The 11,806-nt window shown below is 38.8% G+C and overlaps 1 protein-coding gene across 6 annotated transcripts in view; it reads right to left on the bottom strand.

Moving 5' to 3' along the window:
* The window catches only part of nbeal2 (neurobeachin-like 2), a 55,328-nt gene extending 44,977 nt beyond the window's left edge, over positions 1 to 10,351 (bottom strand). For all 6 annotated transcript variants that reach the window (XM_058375036.1, XM_058374945.1, XM_058374702.1 and 3 more), the window contains exon 1: positions 9,928 to 10,351. In XM_058375036.1, coding sequence (XP_058231019.1) covers positions 9,928 to 9,963 — 36 coding nt within the window. In that variant the 5' untranslated portion in view covers positions 9,964 to 10,351. The remainder of the gene's footprint in view (positions 1 to 9,927) is intronic.
* Positions 10,352 to 11,806: the final 1,455 nt, after the last annotated feature.

The following is an 11,806-nucleotide window of genomic DNA, read 5'->3' on the forward strand; positions in this document are numbered from 1 at the left end:
TGCTATGTCATTAACTAGATTATTCTTCACAAAGCTAATTGTCTGGATTAATTAAAGCTGCTTCCTCAGCTGCAGGCTCCATTGCCAGGCCTCAGCTCCATTTTGCTAAAATAACTTCCCATAAATAAAAAACCAAACCCTTAACCAGCCAGCAATGACAAGCCAGTAAACAATGTAATTTGATCTGTATGAACTAAAACCATATAAACAGGCATTTAACACTAAAAATAGGAGCTGGGAATGTAGGAAAAAGACTCTTTTCATTTAGGTCACAGATATTAATGTAGGTTAACATCGCTTTAGGGAAAACAGGGTACGATTAGATGAAAATAAAGAATAAATCCATTTAGAGATTTGACATCTAAATAGATCTTGTATTTAGTGCATCAGATTTTTAATCTCTCACGCTTAGATAAACACGGATGAAGCAGAGATCAGAGATTGTAGCAGTGCACTATAAACCCACAGTTTATCCTTGCTTAGGAAGACAAAGAACAGTGATACTAAATGAGTTGAAGAGAGCTAAATATAGCTAAATCATAGTCTCAAGAGGGTGGTGGAAAGTACTGGAGCTGATCAGCAGCAGCAGGCCTGAACCCGTCCCTCCGAGAGACATTTAACAGTGCTTCTTGGTGGAAATGTCCCAGGTGGTTTTCCCTGCTGTTTAAAAGATACCCTTTCGCCTTTAGCTATAACATGCAATGAGTACAGGCAATAAAATGATTCACTTAATTAAGTCATTGTTATGGCAGTTAAGAAGTCAGGCATATAAAGAAGAATTTGGGGACATATACATTATAGCACAGTGGAAGTTAGTGTCAGACACCAGGATAAGCCGTGATACACTGCCCCTGGAGCAGAGAGGGTTAAAAGCCTTGCTCAAGACCCCAACAGTGGCAGCCTGGTAGTGGAGTGCAATGGCTTGAATCCCCAACCTACACCCCTAGAGCCTTAACCGTTTGAGCCACCACTGCTCTAAATATATCTCAGAAGACAGATAAATGCTACGATAAATCAGATTTCTGCCACTGAATGATTTGCAAGAAGTGAAATATCATGTTATTGAATACTTTCCCAGGCAGGTGTAGACATGTGAATCAGTAACCAAGAGGAAACCTTGCACAACCAGAAGCACGCAGACACTAGTCGTGCTCATATTATTCAGATGTTCAAAGATACAAAGATGGAAGTCTAGCTCACAAGCCCTCCAGGTACTAGAGGTACTATTAGGCCACATGTTCTGCATTGAGGAAGCTAAAACTTTATTGTAATAACTCAAAAATGCTTGAAATGTTTTTAACAGTGTGTGTGTGTGAAACCAGAATCACATTATAAGCACAAGTATGAGTATGTGGGTAATGGACCGTAGATTGTCAAAGATGATTACCCATAAAGACATAAAAGCATATTAATAAGACCCAGAAGCTTTTTAGATGTAATCGTCCAGAGCTTTAATTCTCAGGCTTCAGAATGTGCTAGAATGCTTTCTCTGAAACTTTCAATCAAAGAAGCATTACATGAGCCAGAAGCAACGTCTCTGAAGCAGCTGTGTGATTCTTCTACACAGAGGTCCTCATCACGATTTGTAGACTGTGTTGGTACATGTGGATAAATTTAAAAAGATGATATGCACAATTCAGCTATGAGAAAGAGTCAGCCATGTCTGGTCTTTAAGCGTCGAGGTTGACATTCAAAGTAGACTTTGAGCATACGTTAAAGGAAGAGGCAATAATAAAATTCATTTGCATGTTGAAACAGAGCTTTAAGGGCTCTTTATAAACATTTCAGGATTTTTGTAAAATGATTTAAAACAACAGCAGCAAGAATGTGTGTTTGGAGTTTGTATGTTCTCCCTGTGCGTCGGGGGTTTCCTCCTCATACTCCAATTTCCTTTCCCAGTTCAAAGATATGCGTTATAAACTGATTGGCATCTCTAAATTGTCTGTAGTGCGTGAATGTGTTTGTGTATATGCATGATGGTGCCCTTCCCCTGGCCTGTTAGTCCCTGACTTGTCCCCGAGTCCCCTGGAATACACTCCAGGCTTCCCATGACCCTGTATAACATCAGCAGTACAGAAAATGGACAGATGGATTATGTTGACTGGGAAATGCAGTTTAATTGTATTTTTTCATCAATGTTTGCCCTATCACACAATGATGCTACAATCACAAAATTGCCTGTGCTGTCTGGAAGGGAGGCACTGACACACTGACATGAGTATATTGCCTAATGTGTACTCAGTATCGTTAGCACTTTCCTCCGAGTGCGTTATACTGACCCGTGATTTAGCATGAGCAGCCGTTTAAAAAAGACGTCTCGGATAGCTTTACGTGTCATGGAGGAAGCTTATTTTAGCCTTCACCCTCCCTGACTGGTTTTTGTCATCCGATGGAAGAGAGCTAGCTGATCGCTGTTGCTTCCCCACATAACTGACATGACTAAAATTGCTTATCTTTTGAGAAAGAGCCAAAATAAGACAGATGCTCAGTGTTGGCTTGTCAGCCATTCAACAAACGCTATTCTTCACTGTTAACTCCTCATTCACAGCTCATGTGAAATGAACAGCATTTTAAAAGGAATGTTGTTATTTGACAAACAAAAGCTGATGTTCCATTGATGTGGTCGTCGTTCTAAATGTTGCACAATCGTGGGACAGTGTGCTTACTGCCCCTTATTAGCTACACAGTTTTTTTTTTATTATACCTATTGTGATGGACAAAAAGATGGAACTACTAATGGTTGTGTTAATAGATGACCATTGGGGCAGGAATCTATCTGCCCCCAAACTGGGCTAGTACAAATTCTCTGCATCAAAGCATTGTTTTACTGCAAATACAATCTAATCGTGTGTGAATGCTATGATATACAGTATACACTGCACAGATCAGGAGATTTAAATGGGAATGATGTAGTAGACAATGTCCATGAATTAGAAAAATGTGTGCACTACACTGTCCTTTTTTTCCCCACATGCTAAGAAAAAGAAGAATTATGCGTCTCCATTTTCCAATCCCCAATTTTACTGAACTTGTTTCAAGTGTGATTTTTGAGATGTAGAGGGACTGGGGATGTAGGTTGTTTGCTGAAACCTGGCAACCCTGGCAATGATGCATATATATCAGCTCTGTTGTGTGCACAAGACTGACAAGACACACAGATGTACAGAAATACATCTAAAACCACTTAAGTCAAGTATAATAGCCTCTCAGGTTAATTTTTTTGGAGGCACTGTCATCATTCATGTCATCCTCCCCCATCAAATTCTACTGACATGATCTTTTCCTTCAAAATACTAACCATCTCCAGCATTTTACTCTAGAATAGTGACAAACTAGTCAGGTTTGATAGTGATCTGTTTTTAAGCCTATATAATATTTCTTGAGTCGTGTTGTTGTTAATTATATTATAATGCAGTTCATTATTGAATAGTTTGTTTTACTATTGTGTTGTTTGCATGTATGGGGGAAAAAGACAAATATATAAATAAAAGATATAGATAAAGATAGAATTTGTCCAAATTTCTTTTGCTTTAATAGGCACTAATAACCACTTTCTACCGCTGAAACATTCTGTCAGGAGATTCTCTGAACTAAACATTCATTCTTTCTTAAAGTTATCAGGTTAATACGGAGATATCACTGGATTTTTCCCATAAATTCCAACTGCATATGCAATCCACAATGAATCATTTTCCTTTCAAGCAGAATAAAGATTTCAAGCAGCAAACTTATCCTCTTGGGCAGCTTCATTCTGACCTTTAGTGAAAATATATTAAGTTTACAAAGGGCTTTTATCTTTGGGCAATTCCATAAGCTGTTTATTAATCTTGTATTGTTTGAAGATTTCACTGAAATTACATATATATAGTTTTCCATGTGCCAAGCAGTGTGAAATTTTAGACTTGAAATAAAATTTATGTGTAAATTTTTTGGAGCATGATTATGACAATTATGATGATTAAATAATAATAATAATAATAATAATAATAATAATAATAATAATAATAATAAAAATTCTAATTTACATTTTTTAAAATTTATTTTAAATAATATTAATAATAATATTTCTTAGATATAGCAGACCTCCAAATAGACTGATTGATCAATCATAATGAAGCAGTCCATGAAGCCATGCAAAAAGTAAGTGCTGGATTCAGGAGTCAGAGCTATGACTCGTAGAATACAGTGTGACCTACAAACATGGCCGCCGAGGAATACACTTCACAGCCATAACAGACACTCTGACTTCCACGTTCTCACCATTACTCATTGCACACACCTGGACACGATCACCTGCACACCCGCATTCGCCCCACTTACTACACCTGCATCTTCAGAGAGACGTATACGCTCTGTTATCACACCAGTTGATCCAAAGCCTTTGTTTGGATCTTGTTTCTGTTTTTCTTGACATGTTCTTGCCTGCCCTAGTCTATATTGATCGATTGTTGACGCGTCTCCCGACGTTCGACTTCTGAATTAGACTTGTCTTGAGTGCTATGTTCATTAAAGCTTGCTATACCTGCACCTGTGTACCTTACAGTAAGCAGCAAAATACCACAATGCATATTTGATTATCCTATAGCAGCAGTGTTTTATTCCTATTCTATCTTAGCAGTTTGTCAACAATTAACCCCCAGTGCCATTTTCTCCCCAATTTGGTCCCTGAAAGCAGCCGGCTCTCTCCTTCCTTCCAGCCTAACACATGCTTCCTTCAAGACACATGAAGCCAGTCAACCAGCCACAGATGGCTGTGGCATCACTGAGATTTAAACGATCTATAGAAGACACAGCCAATGCTTTTTTGTCACACCACTCAAGAGCCCTAAACACTTTTTGTCTGACATTAATTTAACAATGATGTATTTATTTGTTTTTAGCTACACTGGCTGTTATGGGGCAGCAATGAAACTGGATGGTACTCTACTTCATGGTAGAGAGAGAGAGAGAGAGAGAGAGATTGAGGTTTTCGTCAGTTAAAGTTAAATAAATATCTCCTTCCAGAAAGCAATATATGTGCATTCTTCTTTCTTTCTTTCTCTTGTTAAATTTATTGTAAGCCTTAAATCATGTGAATGTCCACCACTAAAGTCTCAGTTAATGAGCTGTTGCTGTAGAAACACTCATTTTTTTAGAACAAATGCATTCATATAAACCTTAATATCATTAATTATGGTGATTAAGGCATTGACTCACAGTTTGCTTATGAAACTCATGGTTTCTTGGCTCACTGCTGATCTTGAGGGGTTTTTTTTGTTTTTGTTTTTTTTTTTATTCTCAGTGCATACCAACAAAAAGCTAGTTTCACTCTGCTGTGTTGCAAAGCTTTATTACGGTAACCCTGAGTTCATTAACCTATTTATCTCCTGAATGGAAGGTTCAGTTTTACTGTAAGAAGGCAAAACTAGAGGAGGATTTTTGCATTCTGAAATGTGCGTAGGTTTAAGTGAAGCTCGAAATAGGAGGATGGTGACTGACACCCTCTGAGCTGCTGAAACGGAAATTAACCAGCGACAGGCGGTGTTACAATTCTGTCATAACGTCACAAATGAGATGCTTGGAGATGCTGTTTTGAAAAAACACCTTCTGAAAGGGTTTTCAAATTCATCCTCAGTGTAAAGCATTATAATCCAATCCATAGTAGACATAAAAGTAAACAAACGTTTACCCCCCCCAGAGTGTTTTCAATTACAATAAATGTAGGACCAATCCTTACTGAAGGTGAAAGAAAGCTAGCCTAATGGCACATAATGAACAGACAGGTGGAATCTGAATAACCTGAATTCCTAGTTTGCTTGGAGTGACATGCATAATCGAGTGCTGAGCTCAAAGGTGTCACTAAACATCAGAACCTGACCTTCTGGTGAATGACAAAAGATCTCCAACAGAGCCACCTTGTGAGAAAATCTTGAGTGCAATCACAAAGCCCACTGAGGTACACACACTTTTACCACAGAATTATAGAAAATTAAGCACTACTGCAGAAATTTACTAATACAGAAACTTGTTTGGGCGTCATCAGCAGCAGTTGTGTTTTTCACATGCTTAAATGTCAAAAATCAACAAAAGCTTCTTGATTACTCAGATCATAAGTGTTTAGACTCTGATATTCAGCTTTATTGAGAATTAGGAATTAATTTCAGGGTAGTGAGGAAATGAATAAAATCATTTAAGCAGATATATAGACAAGATTTTGCTTGAATGGCAAACAGAAACAAGACATGATCTATGATCAACCAATATATTAATAATGTTACTTTTATTTATCTCTGATTTGCTCCCTAATAATCAGTCTTAGGCCGTTCTCACCCACAGGTTAGGCCTTCCCCATCATATGTCAGCTACCAATCCAGTAGAGCGAAGGCTGTCATGTGTTTCCTTGAGACATGTTAAACCGGCCGACTGCATCTTTTTAAACTGCTGCTCATGCTGCATCACAAGGCAGTGTAACACACATGGAGGAAAGCGCTATCCACCCCTTCTGCATGCAAGAGTTCACAAATGCCCATGATTGGCAATCGTCACTGGAACTGATAAAGGAGAGATATGCCATGCCTGCCTCCCTGAGAGCATAGCAAGAGAGCAATTTTGATCTCTTGGAATCCTGGCCAGCAATACCTCTGATATGCTTATAAAACAAATATTTCATCATGTAAAACCAACACTTTTCATTCTTCTTTCATTCTACTTCATTGGACATAACCACGATATCCCTTTCCTCATACGCTGGCTAGTAGCTTCCAAAATGAAATGGGGTAAATTGCATGATTCGAACTGGCTGATCTTGTTTGTCACACTAACTGATTGTAAACGACAAAATGTAATCACACTAAATGATGTGACGTCTCAGGTAGTGAAATACTGAATTGTAATGATGACTCAGTTTATCTTTTAATAGCATCATTATAGCTTTTTTACTTGCAAAACACATCATTATTGGCATATAATCAGCCGTATCAACTGTATGTGTGCTAGCAATGAGTGACGGAAATGATCTCCCAAGCAGCAAGCAGCAATCTGCTTTAACATGCAAAAAGGCCTTCCCTTATTTAATCCAGCCCTGAATTCACAAACACTTTCTGTCATGTCGATGATCATACAGCAACAGGTTACCAATGATAGCAGTCATAACAGGAAGTGGTTTTTATCACATTACTGAAGTCCTCAGTGCAGCACAGGCAAAAGGAAGTGGTCTGACAGAACCATCTCTCTTGCTGTGACAGGTTAAAGACAGCCTGGCACAGAAACAGCTCAGTCTCTGTGTGGTATCACCTCTGAGGCATGCTGTGTTTAACCCTGCAAACTGCATCCTAATGCTAATTATAATGTCACATCACAGAGTAGAAAGCTTTCAGCCAGTCAGTTTGATTTATATATAGTACAAATTTATAAAACCTCTATAGTGGTCTAGTGGTTTGAATGAGCTCAACTTAAGATGACAATAGTGCTCCTAATAACACCCTAAGCTATGCACATTGCTTTCTCACAGACTGTGAGACAAATAGTAGTTATTAAGGGCTTGAAAATGCTAATGTCATCTCTGTCTGAGCCGTAGGGCTCTGCTTGTGCCTTAGGGCTCATTCAGCTGAGAGTGATACAATAATACTAGAGAGGTGTTACTAAAGGCCCAGCACTGTCGATTAATTGGTGAAAACATTTACCATAACACTATAAATACCTATCTTTAATATCTCGGTCAATCGTTTGACAGTCTATGGTTGTAGTTCAGAAGGACACTTGTTTGCCAGGCAGGTTTTTAAAGCCATGACCTTTATGTGGTAAGAATCTTCAAACACAAAATACCAGCCACCCGATATAAACAAAGAGAGTGTTGAGCTCTAACATTCAAGGGCTTAGGCATGCCCTGTACAGCATGCATTCAGAAAACAAAAAAAAAAACAAATGGGTGGAATGGTATGATGAGTTCTTGGTATGATCCAGCCGACTGCGCTGTCGTCCAAGAACACCTTACAACTTCGTTTACAAACAGGATGTGAATAAATTGCATTAAACCAGATTTGTTACAATGTTCGATCTTATCTTGTTGTCATATTACAGTAATTTATGAAACCAAAACAGCACATAGTTTTCACTGATTTTATTTCTCTCTCTCTCTCACACACACACACACACACAAATTAATTAATTCATCATCAATAATAGCTTTGTCCTAGTCAGGGTGGATCCTGAGAACACTAGGTGAAAGGCAGGAGAATTCACCAGGCCATTATGCATGCACTGCTACACACCTAGAGGCAATTTAACGCAGCATAGCCTTGTCTTTGGAAGGAGGGTGGAAACTGGAGAAGCCACGCAAACACATGGAGAACATGCAAAACTTCACACAGTGACCTAAGCGAGCTCAGAAGCCTGAACCCTGAAGCTGCGAAGTGCCAATATCACTACACCACTGTACTGCCCCAAACTCACATACAGTCCAATATCATTTAATACCATAATATCAATTACTCTTTTTGATATAAATAGGTCAGATTACAAAAGCTAGCTAGGTGGCATGGCGTCACAACCCTTGACATGATAAGGATTTCTGAAGATGTATGAATGAGGAAAAAAACAACAACTAGTAAATATATATGCTCCTCAGTTAATGAGAAGTAATAAATGCTGTCAAGTATGAGAGTTTATCTGAATTAGATTGCCAGAGAAAGGTTAGAAGAAAGGGTAGGGGACATGACAATGTGTAAGGTCTACACTCACTTCAGCACACATGAGAGACATTAGCATCATTAGCATCATTATCATGAGTCTCAGCATTAGAAGCACCCGCTAGAACTCTAGCTAGCATCCTGCACCTGCTCTCCACGTTTCCATGGCAACCATTCATAACGCACCAAGCAGCAAGCATACTGACTGCGCTGCGACCAAGCACACACACACACACAGCTCACGTTACACTAAACCCCAGAGATAAACACACACTCTAAATAGCTCGATTCATTAAATAATTCTTAGACAAAGTTATGTGCGTTTTTTTTATCTTCATTTGGGAAATAAAATGCGGATCTCGTTTTGGTGTGTAAACACGAACCACTAGAGGGTGTGCCACAGAGGAAGCAGCCAATCAGCACCTTATTTATTTAGACCTTATTCCTTCAGCAGAGTTTCTCAAGATCTGTGAGCAACTTGTCCTTAAATAAATAAATAAATGTTTAGTTCAATTTAGTGTTGTGAATATAGTCAGTGGAATGGTATTGGGGGCTTTTACTTCAACTAGCAGGTTTAAATTGAAAAATCTATCTTAATAAATAGAAATGAAACATATACCTGCAAAGCCCCGTGAACACACTCTAGTGTAAATAAAAATCAGCAGCGTAATACGGTTCATACATGCTGCAAATGAACAGACACACAACTTACACACTCTTCTAGTCGACTTTTCAAACATGCACTGACCTTAAACAATCAGCTATCATGATAAAGTGTGTCATTTTGTCATATGCCTCTCTTTTAGTCTCCCCAGCTATGGTTTTAGTGGAGCAGTAAGAAATAAGGAAGTAGAGCAGATGATCACAGCCTACCTGATTCCCAGGTAACAGAAGGATCTGCTACTGCTAAAGAGTCAAAACTGTTGTCTTTACTCAAATAAGACTGGCCAGGACATTATTAAACATCCATCGGAGAAATGTTTGTTTTGTAATTTAAGATATTTGGACATCGGTGCTGTCTGTTTTGATAGTTAAGAGTCAGAGTCCGTAACACTTCCTGAATTTGCTGTTGTTTTGCTCGAGGCACGGGAAAGGTTATCGTTAGACACCATCTAGGTAGCGATTTCTTTTTATAATAATACTAAATGATTGTTTTTGTTGTTATATGTGAATACGATGTACACTCAACACTGCGGCTGATTTCGAGACAACTCCAAGCCGACAACAGGTGCCGTGCAGTGACTCTGCTAGTCCCACTCACCTTGGTATACAACATCCAGAGCTCACTCGAAGCCATGCTCCTGCCGCCCTGCTGCTTCGGCTCCCTCAGGAGGAAATTAAACCATTGAACTTTTTCCAAGCCCAGTCGTTACATGCGAAGTGTCGGCGGATCCACCCGGTGAGGAATCGCATACTCGTGTCCTCAGCAGGAGGCTACCTGCTCGGTCAGCTCTCCCAAAGTTCCGCGGCTTTGATCGCGCATGACTTGGTGTTGGAAAAATAACACACATATATAGCGCAAGCTGTCACCGAACAACACGTGAAACAGAGCCGGGGTGAACAGGCATCTCTGTCCGGGAGAATCCTTACAAACTTCCAAGTAAAACGCAAGGTTGACTTTCCGCCCAACACACACACTCACACTCACGCTACATATACACACACACCTCCAAAATCCAAACCATTTTAAGCATGACAGCAGAGAGCGCTCGTGATAGGCTTAACGAGTCATTTCAAAGATTCGATTCCATCAAATGAATCAGTTTGAGTGAATCGAACTCTTTTAATTGTTCCCTCGTTCACTGTTTTTCAAACCAGCGGCCAGAAAAAAAACACAATATTATCAATTATCAATATATAAGCAATATTATCTATTTCATATTGTTATACACTATTAATCGGATTATATAAAATATATTATTCTAAATAGAAAATAACGTACATTTTTACAAACAGTTATCACCACCCCCAGTTCTGTTTAAGTGTTAATATCATATATATATATATATATATATATATATATATATATATATGATACAAAAATAAGAGGGAAAGTAGTTTTGTGGTTTCCAACCCCAACCCTCTACTGAAATATTCCTGCCATATATAGAAGAAGCCCCAGCAGAGGAAGTTCAAAGGAAGGAGCTGCTAATAAAGTTTGGATCACTCTGGACGACACACACCCTGCCCACCTCCTCTTTACCCTCTGGTCAGCACTGGAGAGCACCCAGCCACAAGAACAATTTCTTCCCCAAACCATTTTTTCTGTTGAACAATTAATCTGCCTTTAAACTTCCCCAGTGCAATATAAAAAAAACTCCTCACAATAAACATACACTGATCAGGCATAACATTATGACCACCTGCCTAATATTGTGTTGGTCCCACTTTGCTACCAAAACAGCCCTGACCCGTCATGCACCTTGTATTCTGACACATTTCTATCAGAACCAGCATTAACTTCTTCAGCAATCTGAGCAACAGTAGCTTGTCTGTTGGATTGGATCACACGGGCCAGCCTTCATTCCCCATGAGACTTGGTCACCCATGATCCTGTCGCCGGTTCACTTTATTTAACAATTTATTTTCAATTAGATTATAACATAGTTATTACAATACCTGTATGTATGTACATGACATCATTATTACTCTGCTGTCACTCTGTGACATACTTTACAATGACACACTTAAGAAAACTTCAACTTTCAAAATCTTTTTGGCCCATGCAAACAAAATGCAAATAAAAATTGACTTTCAAAATTGAATTTCAATGACGTCACCTGGAAAAGCTTATCTTTAGCACACACACAGATCTGCTGATTCAGCACCTGCAGGAATTCTCTAAAATCAGTCCGAAATTCTCTTTAGTTTATTTTACCAGCTAAGCACAGGGATGATAATAGAGTTGCTGAGGACTCTTTGCATTAACAATGATCATTGTCCATGTTTTATTTTACTCATTTCTACTGTTCAAACACATCTGATCCATTACAGTCAATGTCAGAGAGAAGAAAACTGCATTACAATGATATGTATCATAATAATAGTTGTCTAAACAACATCAGACTCCTGTGGTATTTAAACTGCTGTTTCCCCATGAAAGGAAAATGGACCTAGAGGCAGCTATACTGTCATGGCAG

The sequence above is a fragment of the Hemibagrus wyckioides genome, linkage group LG01 (assembly GCF_019097595.1).
Source record: "Hemibagrus wyckioides isolate EC202008001 linkage group LG01, SWU_Hwy_1.0, whole genome shotgun sequence".
In the NCBI taxonomy this organism is placed as follows: Eukaryota; Metazoa; Chordata; class Actinopteri; order Siluriformes; family Bagridae; genus Hemibagrus; species Hemibagrus wyckioides.